Source organism: Ptiloglossa arizonensis, chromosome 7 (genome assembly GCF_051014685.1).
Source record: "Ptiloglossa arizonensis isolate GNS036 chromosome 7, iyPtiAriz1_principal, whole genome shotgun sequence".
Lineage (NCBI taxonomy): Eukaryota > Metazoa > Arthropoda > Insecta > Hymenoptera > Colletidae > Ptiloglossa > Ptiloglossa arizonensis.
In genome coordinates this window covers 14,111,708-14,128,180 of record NC_135054.1, presented here as the reverse complement: position 1 = coordinate 14,128,180, position 16,473 = coordinate 14,111,708, and the positions used below count along the sequence as shown (strand labels likewise).

The 16,473-nt window shown below is 40.9% G+C and overlaps 1 protein-coding gene across 7 annotated transcripts in view; it reads right to left on the bottom strand.

Annotated features, from left to right (window-relative positions):
• Positions 1 to 15,226, bottom strand: part of LOC143149031 (protein RUFY3) — a 30,400-nt gene extending 15,174 nt beyond the window's left edge. For 2 of the 7 annotated variants that reach the window (XR_012992665.1, XM_076316012.1), the window contains exons 1-10: positions 12,334 to 13,771; positions 9,500 to 9,678; positions 9,315 to 9,424; positions 8,159 to 8,366; positions 7,884 to 8,047; positions 7,634 to 7,796; positions 7,428 to 7,544; positions 7,190 to 7,330; positions 4,761 to 4,858; positions 1,154 to 1,370 (exon numbers count right to left, since the gene is read on the bottom strand). Coding sequence is in view for 5 of the 7 variants with exons in the window: in XM_076316012.1 (XP_076172127.1) it covers positions 1,154 to 1,370; positions 4,761 to 4,858; positions 7,190 to 7,330; positions 7,428 to 7,544; positions 7,634 to 7,796; positions 7,884 to 8,047; positions 8,159 to 8,366; positions 9,315 to 9,424; positions 9,500 to 9,678; positions 12,334 to 12,601 (1,665 nt within the window). In the remaining 2 variants the exon portion in view is untranslated. Of the gene's footprint in view, positions 1 to 1,153; positions 1,371 to 4,715; positions 6,777 to 7,189; positions 7,331 to 7,427; positions 7,545 to 7,633; positions 7,797 to 7,883; positions 8,048 to 8,158; positions 8,367 to 9,314; positions 9,425 to 9,499; positions 9,679 to 12,201; positions 13,774 to 14,550 lie in introns of those variants that run through there. The other 5 variants (XM_076316011.1, XM_076316009.1, XM_076316010.1 and 2 more) reach the window with 5 other exon arrangements.
• Positions 15,227 to 16,473: the final 1,247 nt, after the last annotated feature.

The window sequence follows — 16,473 nt, the reverse complement described above, 5'->3', positions numbered from 1 at the left end:
GACGACGACGACGACGATACGCGAGAATCCTAATTGGCGAAAACGGGGAACTTGATTCGTCGAGTCTTTGGGTAATTATCGATAATTACACGCGTTTCGACCAGGTGACGGGGGAAAATGGGTGATCGGAGTTTCAGAGCGTTCCGTTCGCTTTCAAGATGGAGATCCTATCCGTGGGAAAGGGACGGTGGGGGGAAAAAAAAGAACGAATTCGTGTCTTTATACGCGAAAGTGCTCGAAATCGAACTCGGTAGAAAATTCCTTGTAATTGATTCACCCATACTGTTTCATCGATTGCCACTGTTATTACGAACAAACTTCTACGCTACGTGACCAGAATACGAAGTATCGTTCCCTGGTACGTGGCCATTATTCGAACGAAATTGTTTGAATATTACTTCGGAAGTGACTTGAAATTAAAAAATAATTCTACCATTGTCCACGTTACTACTCAAAGGTATTCGATTGTGCGTAACGAACGTTTATTTTTATGTAACGAAAGAATTGGGTCTTTGAACTCGCGTGTGGCTACAATTTGTTCTCGTGATAAGAGGAAAATTATGTACAGGGTGAGTACCAAAAAACGGTTTCGTAGAAAGTACATTGTATTCATGGGAGTCCGTCCAAGGAATGCCTTTTTTTAATTGTTCGTGGTTTATATTTTCAAGGATATCGAGGTTGCATACATCGAAGTTGCATATATCGTGGTTGCACGTATCAAAATTGTGCATATCGAGGTTGCACATATCGAAATTTCACATACCGAAGTTGCATATATCGAAATTGTATATATCAAAGTTGTATGCATCAAAGTTGCATATATCGAAATTGTATACATCAAAGTTGCATATATCGAAGTTGTATGCATCAAAGTTTCATATATCGAAGTTGTATTTATCAAAGTTGCATATATCGAAGTTGTATATATCAAAATTGCATATATCGAAGTTGTATGCATCAAAGTTGCATATATCGAGGTTGTATACATAAAAGTTCCATATATCGAGGTTGTGCATATCAAAGTTGCATACATAGAATTTGTATATATCGAGGTTGCACGTATCGAGACTCCAGATACCGAAGTTGCACAAATCGAGGCCCCACTATAGTTTGGAATCACCTTGCACGGACATTATTTAACAAAACAACGTACCTCGGACAACAGCCGCAACTGATCAATCTCTTGGTGTAATTGAGAGATCTTCTCCGCGTTGGAAATCGATGCTTCCTGCAAGGAGGTCCTCCATTCACGTTCGACTCGCAATTCCCTCTCAACCCCGTTCGACTTCGCCTCCCTTGCCGTCGATTCAGCCCTTAACGTCCTCAACCTCTCCTCCGTCTCGGATTTCACGCCGTCCATTTCCTTGCACCTGATTAAGTCAAACCGCTGGTGCTTAACCGCCAAACAAGGACCGCTCTCTCACATTTCGTGAAAAACAATTCGAGAACCTAAACGCTTCACGAACGTTCTCGTCCGCGGATTGTGTTGCGACACAACGTGCTCGAAAAATTTCGTGAAAAAAAAAATGAGAAATGATGACACCGGTTCGTTTTCGATAGTCGATCGACAGATGAGATTTAACTGGACTTCGTGAATCGATGATTAAGCGATGAAACAGTTAAAGCTTGATTAACGATGCTCCAAAATAAAAATGGACAAGGAAGGTACCTATCGTTTCGAGATGCAAATGTACATTATAATACGATACTTTAAATTATTGAAAATTATCAAGTTATCGCCACGTACCGCATTTACGTAATATATTTCAACGGTAAATTTTAATTAAATTTGCTTTTTAGTTATCGAAAAAGATTTATCGTTACAATATCAGATATAATTGTCTACTATTATTGCCTGCTCCAATTCTACGCGAAGAAAATCTATTTAGAGTACTGTCTTGCGATCATTTCACGATTTAAGTTAAACGACTTCGTCAATTTGTTACGGAGGAAGCTTTCGTAGAACTTTGCCTGTCTAAACCATTTTCGCATCGAAAAGTATGAAACGGTTGATAAATTATTATAGTAATCGATGCAGTCGTACGTTTTGAACGTAATTCGTTCCGGTGTAGTTTTTCTACTCGAGCTTGCAGAAATATTAAGCTTTACAACCGAAGGAAGTTACGAAAGCAAAGATCTGCAACTTAGTTCGAAATCTCGTCGAAAGTCTGTCCATGATTATTCATGGCTGAATATCATTATCCAACCGAAGAAACGAACGGAATGTTTTTTTAATGGCTCTGTGTTCTAATCCTTGAGCAAATTCGGCAAGATCTTGGATCCCTTCGCTCGTTTATTTTTCCTTGAATTTATGATCCGATCGTTACCGCTACGAAAGTTTAACTTACCTTGTTTGTTATCACGGACTCGATATTTCGTGAGAAATGAAACCGAAACAAAAATAATAGTAACGTCTTCGATATCGACTTGTATTTAGATTTACATTTAAATCTAAATGTTAAATTAAATTACATTTGAAATGAAATTCTACTAATTCTACAATCTAGTTTCGTAATAGGAGTTATAAACAAACGAAAAGATTTAGATCGTACAATTTCCTTAATTCGAAAAAACAATGATCGAACGAAGAGCACAGGTTCATCTTAGGTCTAAACCAGGGATGAGAAACCTACGGCCTTTTCGCAGATTTTATCAATTATGTTGTTTGTAAATTATAAATTGTCAATCAGCATATACTTCGATTAATTAAAATAAGAAAAAGTCATTTTTCGACGATAGAAGAAACAGTTAAAGGAAAGACTCGAACCGTTTAATAATCTTTAACTTCGTACATTACTTTTCCTACAAGTGCAACGATGCATCTGCAAAGTGCAACTGCGCTTCTTTTTAACGGATCAATCCAAATTCTATAATCGTAAGGCTCGCAAAGACTGTCTAAAACTCGTAATTTCTCCCAAGTATGATTTTTCCTTCTCCCTAGAATATATTTGGTACTCGATTTTTCTTTGCAGATATTAATCAAAGTCGGATAGATCTACATGTAATCGTTTACTCGAAAAGAAAACTTTACTCAATGCATGAACCAAATACGTCTGATAATTCCTAATCGAATCGATGAAAAACGTAGACCCTTCCATTGGCGAAAGGTTGTTCACCCCTGGGCCCGAACGATGATGATCTGAGGGTAATCAAATGCAAACTATTTTCTGTCATAAATTTATTTTCGCTGCGTTGGTACAAGCACACGTAGTGTATCGGTGCGTTATAACGACCATTGATCGATGCTTACACATAGTTTATATTCGTAAAGACAGTATGGCACGTTTACTCCGATAAAGTCTCTCGGTGAACATGAACGGTCGTGCCCGTTTAAAAACGCGCAAGCGTAGTACACGTAACGATGAAGAATGTCAAGAAACGATTTTGGGACCGTAGGACCGATATACGTAAAATAAGTGGGTTCGAAACCAATGCAAACACGGAATTCGAAGAATGACCATGAATGGTGTTGAAATGATCGCAAGTCAGTTCCTGTTATACGTAAGTGACGTATACAATCGATGCGTCTAAGCAAAACGGAAATAAAAAAAAAAAAAAGAAATTGAGAAAAAAAAAAAGAAAAATACATTTTTCGCGTAAGAGCCTGATCGATTTCGACAGCTTGACATCCCCGTGTCTTGCGCTCGCTAGCATCGGTATTACATAATTATTCCAGCGATTAATCATTCGACAAGGTATAAATCTACCAATTATTGCGAGAAACGTGAATATCTCTATAACATTAATATTTATATATATATATATATTTATACGTATTATATATTATTCGAATAGCGGTTGAGTGAAGGTTTGCCAACATCCCCGTTAACGATAAATCGATTTGCTTCTAATGCGTGTCTCGGCTAAATCTACGCTAAGTCCGATCGCGATTCGCGTCGCCTAAGTAAAAAATAAATAAACTCTAACTACAACCGTCGTTGGGCGTGTATCGTTTCCACCGATACCGTGACGCGAAAATTGTTCAAAAGACGGCTATAGAAATATATATATAATTCCTTATCGTAACGATTATATTTGTACGTGAATGCTAGAACGTTTAACGCGGATTATTTTTCAAGGTATCAGTTTTGTCCATTTGTGTAGCTATACTGTTTCCTTGAGGCACAAATACGACACAATGAAATCAAAATGATGAGAAAGGCTTTGATGAATCAAGGACATTGATGATGCGATGATTTTGCGAGAACCTCGATGACCCCAAAAACTCCAATATTTTGGAACATTGCCAGATTGTAGAGAAATTGTCTGAACGATATTATATTTTTTCGTTTCTATTCGATATGTAAAATGCGAATAATGTCGAATAATATTAGAGAACAATGCACTACGTTTACGATCGATGTTTGTAACTTTTGAAATATTATTAAAAGTAAGGAAACACGTTCTTTGGAAGAATTCAGAACTATTGCATCGAATCTCTCTACGAAATGTCAAAATTTCAATGAAACGAACATTTTTGGGGCAAGCAAAATTCCTTTGTCGTCTATGCAATGATTCTGAAGGTACACGCGAAAGTTTTTCACACATTAACAAAACTTTACAGTCGTGAAACAATGTTACGAGTTCGTAGTTACGTTGCGAGTGAGATGAAATATCTATAGATATGTGAGAGATGATAATCGAGGACTTGAAGTAACATTCAAGTAATAAGATAGCAAACGCTTCGAATGCAACCTAAGATCGATGAATCAGTCGTGCTTACGAAGTAACTAACAATAATGAAAGACAAATAAACATACTTCTCATCCATTTTTTGGATGGCCTCGGTCATCGATTGCATCTTTGTCTCCAATTTAGTGATCAGTTCTGTCTTATGCTTAAGTGAGCCTTCACACTCCTGAAATAAATCCTTTTTCAGTAAAAAGCAGAGAAGATTATTGCGTGTCTCGACTAACAATAGCCCTGAAATCGCACAATGTTTATAAATATGATTTACACGTACAGTTTACAATTGCATATCAGCCTGTGATAGTATAGTAGTGTTGTGTGTAAAATACTCGTCCAAAAGGATTAGAACGACAGAATAAAATTGCACCGTAGTAAAATTAGTCGAAAAAGCATGCAACTTGATTACCCGATCGATTGGATCGTGATTTCAATTGAAACTCGTGTCGATAAGGTTTCAGAAAGAATATTGATCACCCGTCAACAAGCATCGTTCTTCTCTTGCATTTGTCATGGATGCGTCAAGGGAAACTGCAATACGTACAAACGAATTTATTTACTCTCGTAACGTGGCAATATTCAACAATAAATCCTGCAATAGAGAATGATCGTTGCGAGTACGACAGGACAACTAATATTTTCACTTTCGAGTACAACACTGATCCCTCCACGGTTTACTCGTATGGAGCACCGAAAACACTCTATACGGGATCGTGAACGTAATCGAAACATAATGGAAGATAAAACCACACGGCAATTGAAATTTATGAACAGCATAGTACAATAAAAACCTCTACCGACATTATTGTCTTCAATAGTTCTGCGTATATAATAGCAATTTCGTTAACAGCGCAATTATGCAGTAACAGAGCACAGCTAATTATATAGAGTGAATCACTCGATCGAATCACACCTTGATAGACACTTTATTAAAAGCTTACCGATGCACGATTTATCGGACAATTAACTCTCAAGTACTTCAATTAATTTCCATTAATCTCCTATGCGTTTCAGATATATAAAGTTCTGTTCCGTGCGAGTACTAAGTAGTAATTTGATATACTTGTTTAGTGTCAAGTGGATACATAATGCTTCCGGGCAGTCCAACAACACTTGAAAATTTATTCTGAGATCTATTCCTCGAACGTTTTAGGCTATATCGTTACACCTACTAACTTTAATCATTTTCATCGCTCGTACGCGACTGAGAAACGAAACTTGTCAAACATTCGAAGTGAAATCGACAACAAGTTAAATCCTCCACCGTCAAAGTTCAACGTTGATAATAGAAAAAAGAAAAAAAAGGAAAGAAAGAAAAAAGAAAACAAAGTAAAGTGATATTTTACAAATTATATACACAATCGTCAACTCGCGCTAGATCTACGTACCGCACGACGTAACCGTGCTCGCGTTGAGATTTTTCAAAATATCATTGGACATTTCAGAAACACACCGCGTATAAAAGAAATTCTTGCTTTTCGCACGCTGTCAGTTTATTCAAGATATTAAACGAAATCTCGAGTTGTATAATATAAAAACCATTCTCGAAAGGCGAAACCATTTTATAAATCCGATTGTTCCTCGGTCGCCGTGACCTCCGCGGAGATCTCGCCGTTGCATTTACTCTGATCCGGTGTGTCGTCAGAATTTGGTGATTTCTTATCGTCAGAGTCTTGTTGCTGACTATCAGACTTCTTTTGTCCGTTGTTATTGGGAGAATCTTGTTGATTATTGAAGGATTGCTGTCGTTGACCGTTATTGGATCGTTGGTGTGTATTAGCGGGTGACTGTTTATTAGCGAATTTTTGTTGGCTACTAGTGGACTGTTGTTTAGCGTTAGAAAAATGTTGCTGGTGATCACTGCCGTGAACATTGTCCGCCGACAGGCAACCACGCGGCGATGTCGGGCTAGTTCTATTAAGAATCGATTTAGAGACACTACTCGGCGTAGTAGGGCTACGAATATTGTCCCCTTCCTTCATCAGGTGATTGTACTTCTCGAGGTTATGCAGGATCTTACCAATTTGGTTCGTCTTCGCGTGAAGCCGGCTCACCATCTCGCCTTTCTGCGTTAATTCGTGCTCACACTCCTATAATGGAAACACGTCGAAAAACAACGAATACGCAAACACCTAACGAGCCCCCTACCGGCGGAAGAAATCTCTAAGGGATAATAAATAATCTAAGCGGAATCAAGGTACGCTAAAAATCTGTAAAACTGATGAAATTAAAACAAAGAAGAAAGGAATTACCTAGTGAAATCATTTCTTTGGCATGCAACAATAACAAAATACGAATTAACATTGTGCGGTAAGATATCCGTAATCGCAACGAGGGTATGCCTCGTAATTGATCGTCTATCAGGGTTGTTACGAATTGCACGCTCAACGAGCGTGGTGAATCATCGTTCGGGTCACTGAACATTTTTCACGGAGCTACGCTCCCGACATTATGAAGCATACCGCGGTTCGAATTACGTACGAAATGGAGTATCGATCGTCACCTGTAGCTTTTTGTACATTTCCAAGTTAATTAATTTGATCTCGTCGAGCTGTCGCCGCAACGATATGATCGTGTCCTGTTTCTCGTGTATATCTTTCTCCAGCAGTTTCATAGCCACTTCCATTTCCGATTTCATACTGATCTGTACGAAGAAAATTAATTTGATCAAACCATTCGTGTTAACGAGGACCGAGCGCGTTTACTTAAGTAAAAAAAAAAAAACAACAATGTCCCTCCACCTGTAACTCTAACTCCTTCTCGACATCCTGTCGCACTTTCTTCTCGGTCTCCAGTCTACTTCTCAACTCCTCGATCTCCGCGGTCGTTTCACTGATTTTAATCGGCGGTTTCCCGTTCTGGAACGAAAAAATGTACCGTCGTTCAACGTCCACGTACACATTTTCCTCCACCGGGCAACGAAACGCACAAGAAACGAAATTCGTACCTCGTTCGTGTCTTTGATCTCAATGCCCAGCTCTTTCTTCAATTGTCTGTTCTCCTCGTGCAGCGATAGTATATTATTTTTAGCGATCGAGAGATCCTCCTTCATCAGAGCGTTCGTCGTTGTCAGGGATTCCACTTTGCTTTGAAGGTTAGTCACGGTCGCGCTGAAATCGAGACGAGAAATATCATCGTTCGTCGTTCGTCGTTCCAAGCCTCGAGTACCGCGATTAGACAAATTAACATGGCGTTACTTTAGATGCCGGTTCAATTCTTCGATGTAGTTCTTCTGATCGAGTACCGTGGTCATGTTATCGTTCTCCACCTCGTCGTCCGGGGATTCACCAGGTATGTGATTGCTGTTACGCAAGTACAACGAAAAGTCGATCACGCCCTGTTGGCAGTCGAGGTCTTCTTCCTGTCGTAAAAGTTTCGCGAATCAGTGTTTCCCTCCCCTCGTGGTCGTCTCTACTCGATGGCACGTGATCTCGTCACGGTGAGGCCAGGTTTCACCAATGAATTTACTGACCTTCACGCAAAAGTTGCAATCGATCACGTTCAGACCCACCAACAAGCCCATTATGACGATTGCCTCTTCGCTCATCATCAGAGCATCCGGTTCGAAATACTCGGACAGTATGTCTTCCTTGTGATCGATCAGAACTTTTAAGTAATCCGCTAATCTTTTTTGCATCAACGCCATACGCAACCACGCTCGCGCCCTACCCATAGCGGTCCTGGAAAATTTCAACGCGGTCAACCGTGCATCGTTTGGATCGAACGCGTTTCGAAAATCCAAAGGACACACGCGTTCGATTCATCGTAGCCAATGGGATGATTTCAAGGGCAAAAGTTCGGTATCGCGAACCGATGATTCTCGCACCGCAAACGATAAACGATAAACGATAAACGTTACTACTCGACGATATTCTTGGATCTCAGAATTTGCGTGAATTTTCACGGAAATACAGTTTAACGAGAACAAGAATTGTTACAATTCTCGATTCGGTTTCTTTTCACAGGAAATACAGTCTAACGAGAACAAGAATTGTTACAATTCTCTATTTGGTTTCTTCTTATCGGATTTGGTTTCTTCTTATTTAGTACGATGCAATCTCGATAATTAATCTTTGTCCACGAACGAGTCAATGACAAACGGACGAAGCCCTTCCACCGATACCGGGTCAATCGTAGAGTGAACAAAATCAATCGGTCAAGGTGATCGAAAAGCCCCACCGTACTGTTTGGCTACGCCCACCGCTCCGTATCTCGTCTCCTCCAGCGAATCAGACACCAAACGAAAGTGAAAGTTGCGCTTGACCTGATTCGCGGTGGGGGGAGTGGCCTTGATCGGTCAATTCATTTTATCCCACCTGTAGTAACAACTACAGGTTCGTTTCCAAGTAATTTTATTGCGCTCCGAACTATTGTACGTTTCCGTTAAAATTCACATCGAGCTTGAGATCCATGAAATTCGTCAAGATAAAACTCACGAATAAAACTGTAATAAAATCGGATGGAAAACTAGAATTTTTAATTCTAATTTTTAGGCTGCACCGATCGTTCCCACGTAATCGTAACCGAAATCTAAATATTAATTTCATTATTTTACAATGTCAAAATCGATTCGAGTCCCATGCGTCAACATTTAGCTAACTACAGGCAAAAGTATAGTATAGTTATACCTAACAGTGGGTAGGTCACGAATACTGGACGTAATGTCCTGCGCTTCGGAGCAATATTTCTCAACGAGCTGAAGTATATCCCAGAGTTCCTTCTTGGGTCCAAGGAGACCCTGAAATCGAAGGCAGTTAGTGCCGTTTTCGTTTACGTAATTAAATCATCGGTGCTCTTCGAAGGTGTAATTTACCTTCTTTGGGCGCAGACCGTGCCTGAGCACGTGTTCGAGGACGATGAAAAAATGTTGCAACGGCATGTGATCGGAGTCCAGCATTCGACCATATTTCAATGAGGTTTCGATCAGCTCCTTCACGATCAGCTTTGAAATATTAACGAGATTACTTCTTTCGATGATGACCGGATCTCGTGCTGGAAAAACAACAGGTTCTTGGGCCAGTTGGAACACCAAGATATACAATTGTCTTCGTATGTCGAGCAATCGGTTTACGACAATTCGTGTCCTTCTTATCGAAGTATTATCGAACACGTCAGTCTTCCCGGCAGTATGGAGATGAGTTTATGAATGCGAATATCGACGAAAGCGCAACGTAAAATCGTTCAAAAAGAAAAAAAGAAAAAAGAAGAAAAGAAAAGAAATGAAAGACAGTGCTGAGAAAGTGCAAAGACGATCCAAAAGTTAAATCCAATCGTTTCGTACGTAAAGAAATTCCGGAATGATACATCGATTCGGTGTCCATAACAAAATGCAAAAAGAATCCGGAACATCGGATAATCGAGGTGTCTACGGGGAGGGAGAATTAATTCTAGTGATCGTCGATCGTACAAAATTTTAATCAAATAAATTAGAAACGTTTCATCGGTTGAACAACGATCGCCCAAAGTGACGATTTTACGTTAGAACCACGGTTTCGTACAAATCGTCAAAACGAGGTGTATCTATTTCTGGATCTCCCCCATTAGTATGAGGTCATCCCATAAATAATGCGGTTCCTTCGAGGATTGTACAACGAGGCTACAAAACTGGACGAACGCCCATTCGTTTGGTAAACTGTTGCAAACAGAAACTTTTGAACAATGTGACGGCAGGCTTTGACCGGTATCGAAAACGTTGGCTCGCGAAATTGAAAACGAAAGAGCACATTCGGCATTTTGCGCAGTATAAATTGAAAAACAAGTAATCATGCAAACTGTAGCGGCGAAAAAACATACGGCAGGTGATATCGTTAGCGTAAGCCAGTTCACGGATGGCTCGATTACGGGAAACTGGATATTTGAAGAGGAACCTCGTACCAAGAGGCATATGGGGTTGGATAGAGACATTTTGCGAGCTGATGTCGGGTAAAACCTAACTGTGACGACCGAACGATCGTCTCGAAGCCTAAACTCGACTACGATCCAACATCGTTCAAAAAAATGTCGAAAGGAAAATGTCTACAGTCGATCGTCAGCACAGGATAAGTGTGATTAAATTCCTTCTTCTTAGCTGACGAATGAGACGTTTGTTCCATCGACTTGCGACAGGGGAGAATGAGTAAATGTTATGTAACAGTACCGAACACCGATGGCAATGTTTAATCTCGAAGTCGGTGTCACAATGCTGAAGATTGCACACGCACAAAGATTCCTTGTCTGTTCGATCGAACATAGAAGCCATAATTTACGCTGTACTGTAGCGATCAGACGATAACTAAAGAGTTCTATTGTGAGGAATTGGACAGCTCGAAGTCGACATTAAAAGAGAAACAACGAGCTTCGATCACGCAACGTATTATTTCCATTCAACGGGACAATGGGAACGCTCGCGTAGGAAATGTTGGAAAAATTGCGAGAATGGGGAATTATAGGTCATCCATCATAGTCACCGGGCTCTAGCTCGTCGGATTACAATCTTCTCGGAAGCTTCGAAAATTCTTTCGATAGAGTAACAACACCTGACGTTCAAAGTGTACCCGACGAATTTTTCATAACAAGTGATTAGAATTTTGTAGCGAGTAATCAGAGAAACTGGTAGAAAGATGAAACGAAACGCTGGAAAACAGAAGAAATCTTTGTTTAATCGTTGACTGAAAGTCATTCGATCGGACATCGATTACCGTTTGTTGAGAAAAAGTTGGATTACTTATGGGATGACCTATTATCGCGAATTAGTTGTAAAGCCCCTGATGAAACTGGAACGGAGAACAACGTTAAAATTTGTAGCATTATGGACCCAACGAGTGTGTCGCGTTTACTGTACATTTTTGGAGAGCTCTCGTTAAGAAGAATCAAACGACACCATTTTAACCTGAACATCCAGCGACAACGATCTCGAAAACGAACCCAAGGATCGTGATTTCGATACCCTCGGACACAGCCAACCGTGGACAACAAATGGTATACTGAATGGTGTACAGTGAACAATACAATCAGGTCACGGTAACACTAAGATGATAGTGCAGTGTCGGGAACGAAATAATCAGGACTGCCTGTGTATTATTGTCAAAGACTGGTGCATTAAGGGCTTTGGTGCGTCAATGGAAGGTGGCACTTCGTATACCCACTTGAACATGCCTCGAATACCTCACTATAATCCTCCCCAAGCAGTACATGAACCGTTCATACGTTGCATACGAACATTCGACATTCGATAGAGTCTCCATCTCGGATCTCGACACACTAGCTCGGTCTAAAATGCCGCGTAACTCAAACATTGTCCTCTTCTCGTGGACTGGCAATCGGTAGACTCGATTAACGTTAGGGTCGAAGGCAAGTGAAAACAACGAAACACGAACTCGATTAGACATCGGGTACGTTACGATCGGGATGAAAGACAGGTCCGAATAGACCGCGGATAGATCGATGATCGAAAGCATCCAACGGCCGATAGTCCTGGGTAACGACACCGATGAAAGTAAGATGAAGCGATTTAGTGCAAGAACATCGAGTACAGACACAAGCTGGAGACGTGCTGCAATGGCGGTGGACTTGGCGGCATTATATCGCGAAGCTCTCGCTCGTCGGGAAGCTGTTGCTGACGTAGGTGGTGGTGGTTGTGATGATGGTGATGATGAGGATGATTTATACCGCTGAGAGCTAGGGGCGGTGACGGTGACCGCTGCATCGAGTCTTGCAACGAGAACTCGACATCCTGAAGCTCTTTCAGGCACAGCCATTCGCCGTCGACCGATACCCGGAAATTGCACAGGTATATGGTATCCTGGGCGCCGGCCATGTCTTCTTCGAACATGACCCCGCAGTGATGCACACCACCGTGATGTACACCACCGTGATGTACACCACCTAGGTCACACGGCGGTCTGATCTTCAGACCGTTTTGTGATTCCTGCCGCATAGAAGACCGTACGTGGTAATAAGATCCCTTCAGCTCGCTCCCAAACTGATCTTCCCAATCCCGGGTTACCAAGCTCGCGTTTTGCTATCGATCACTTCGACGAACGTTCTGTCCAGTCGTGTAGCAATGTTACAAATGACGCTTGATCTCTTTCAAAGAACGATTCACATTCTTCGATTAAGAATTGATCCTTCCTACTCCCATGGGTCTGGTCCTCAACGGAATACCTCTTGTCTATCGACCAGGGTACGTCTGGTGAATACGACGCCAACTTTGGTCTCAACGATTTTCTGATCAGCTGATTGAATGATATGTCCGATGAATAAGTTCTGCTATTGTATACAGTGGATCTCTCTCTCTTTTTTTTTTTTATTTGTCGTTCACTCGTAGAGCTCTGTTTACGTTCAAACACTATCAGACGGTACTCGTATTACGATAGATTCAACGTCTTCGATGCAGATGTTGGCGATTCGTTGTCACGTTCATTGGAGTACGGAGAAATTTAAATATAGATACTGCGGTAGAAGCGAGAAAAAGAAACCTTTGCGTAAGCAGAAAAAAACGATCGCTCGCGCACGGCTGAGATGCTACATCGTAGCCCCGAACGTTTCACTGGCCGTGTGTTTTAATAACGTGGCATCGTTGATGTTCGTCCACTGTCGTTCGAAACCCACGTATTTCATGCGCCGTTCGTTCACGAAAAATTTCACCACGAAAATGGCGAGCTCGCCGGCGAAAAGTAATATTGATTCTCCCGCCGACCTTACCTCCATCTACGATAATCAATATACGTGCAAGAAGCAGCGACCGGTAGGTGCTGCCATCTGACGGCGATCCGACGAAGTCGGCAACGTAGAACGCGATAGCGTGAAACGTCTATACACAGGGTGTCCCCATTTATTTTCGACCGCTGTTATAAATATCTCCGTTACTTTCGACGACTTAAATATATTATCAACGGCTGCTTCTTCTCGAGATTATTATGATAATGATATTTTTATCGTCATACCGCTATAGGTTAGAAGAAACCGAGATGATGCGCGTAATACCTTGACGTTTAAATGACATTGTCAACTATACGGTAGTAAAAAATATGTCCTATTAAGGACCATAATCGATGAGCTTGAAACTCGAAAAAGGAAAAGTAGTCTTGAAAAAAGTAGCTGTTTATAATTTCTCTCCTCCCGAAATAATCTTCGAGACATCTGTTTACCAATGGAAGTAGAGAAGACATTAAGGTGGATCAAGGACAAACGATACCGTATACGTGTAAACATAGCGGAAATTAGAATGGATTGTATATATTTACTACGATTTTGTTACGTAATTAATACTTTATTCTATATTTAGATTTACAAAACTACAATCTCATATCCGATCCAAAATAAATCTCGTTTATTCGTTAAAGTATAATCTGCAGATATATACCTAACCCGGACCTGTTTTACGTTCCTTCGATTTAATGTACTCTAACTGCATAATCAGATTCGTTCGATTTAAGTTTGTCTATACAAATAAAACTGTCTCGCGTTACTTCGAGTTCTATCATTTCTCTTAAACGACCGTCAATGATCGCGTCGTTCTTTCAAAACAATTACGCGTTTAAGCACGCAAACGAGGTTAATTCACCGAAATCCGCGACTGTTTATCGCCGGTTCGTTTCACAATTCGAACAGGACAATACCAAACGCGTAGTAATCTTTTATAACGGAGGTGTAAACAACCCGGTGTCGCTGTGCACGCATAATACTGCCATTGATGACGTGGCCCGCGTATTAACTAATAAGTAGGCGTTTCTCGATAGAAGAAACAAAAATCGACATATACGCGCCGATACGTTTCGTGCACGAGCAAGATATCGGAACACGTAGCGGCTCAACGCTCCGGAGCGTTTGAATCACGCGCCGAAAACAGATCGAAAGCATGCACCTATCGCGCTATGTACTCACGTCTCGGCAACCACCAGGCGTCCAGTTTTCTAGGCCTCGAAACAACCAGATCCGGCCACTTGTCTTCCCGTATCGAGTAAGTCGACGGCGATCGCGATACAGTTTTCTCGTTTTCCTCGGACACTAGGCTACCTGTCAACGATTTCTCGGACGGAGATATTGGCAAACCTTCGCTGCTCTCCGCGGCCATGTTTACGTTTTCACTATAGACTCGCGCGCGCACTTGCCGACACGTAGTGGTATGCGTTCATGCGTGGATCGTGTGCGCCCATGGAGGACAAGAAACGTTAACTGTTCACGTTTATATAATACCACGCTATAGCGAAAATACTACTGTTCACGTCCTTTAACCTGTCTCGCGGGGCGATGCTCTCATTCACAGTAGTGTGCGGGATGCCCGACTCTCGGGCTCGGGACAGAACGGAAAAATTCGGGTGGATTCGGGCGGGATCTCGAGACTCTCGTATTGCTCGGCTCTCGAACGCTTTAGGATCACGAGACTAGACTCGAGTTTCGAGTGTCGGCGAACAATGTAACTTCGAATTGGTTCGGCAAACGTCAATTATGTTTTTTTTTCCCATTGTAATTCGACACTTTTAGCACCTTGTGAAATTTCCGGTTAGAAACGCTTCGAAAAATATACGTTTTGCGAGATATTTGTTAGAATTAATATATTTTCATTACAAGCGAAGATATCTTCACGCTCGCGTACACCACACTAGAGATGCGTTGCGATTTCTCGATTAGCATTACCGTTCCTATAATGTTATGCATGTACGGTGATGCACGTATGCGTTTTCCTATACCCCGTTCAAGGTGACTAACATTAATCTTCTAGTTCCCATTTGTCTTTAGTATGTACCTACAGTCCGTCTCGATTGCTAGAACTACCCTATATAATACGCAATAGCATTTCTTGGTTCGTAATCCGTGCCACGTTGCGCATTAATTGTGATACAATTAATCGTTAAACGCGAACCTCGCGAGAAACGCCGGTTCGTTACAATCCTCACCTAACGGTTCTGAATGACTTTAGACGTTGATTAAATTTTTTCAAAGAATTTTAATCGAAGCCTATCTCCGATTTGTTATAACACGAAAGTAACGCGAGACGATAATTACTCGCCAGTTCGTACGAATTTCGATGTTTGTTCGTACGCAGAATCGAACGACCTTACGGGAACATTACGTTAAATGGTATCTAATCGTTCCTCGCGGATTAAATTTCATCCCTCGAAATCGTATCGCAATGCGTTGCGTATTTCTATCGATCAAACACGTTAAGAACACTGGCACGTATGCGACAGAGATAACAGTTATATTTTCTATGACTCACTTATTTTTGGCGTACATTATCATGTGTACTTTTGAACCGTCTCGTACACTTTGCGACAAAAATGTCCCTCGTATTATCTTTCGTGCGTGTTCGGTATAGAATTTTGTAACGGATGTTTTCTGGGGGGAAAAAATGAATGAATGGAGGGAGGGGGGAGAACAGAGGGTCAGTTTATTGACGTTGTAAGTTTAAATTATTTTATTTCTTTATATATAAAGATTTTTAAAATGGTTCCTCGATACATTTTTTACACGTTGTATGCGGAGTGGGTCACGAAACACTCTTCGTTTTTTTGAGTAAGATAGTATTCACAGTTTTGGAATATTGAATGGTTGGTTAATCTACTCAAGTTTTTTTTTCATTTTTTTTTAGTTTAAGGAAATATAACGAAAGATATCGTTCGATTTACCGGTACGATCATTACTTTTCTTTTATATCGTCCCCCGAAACACCAAGTGATAGCTACTTGCTACCAGTTGATGATGCCAGATATCCAAAGTATGATAAGAACGTCAAAGGAACAGACAAACGCTTACAAATAAACGGACAGGATTTTGTACATTCGACGAAACAAACTAGTTCTTACG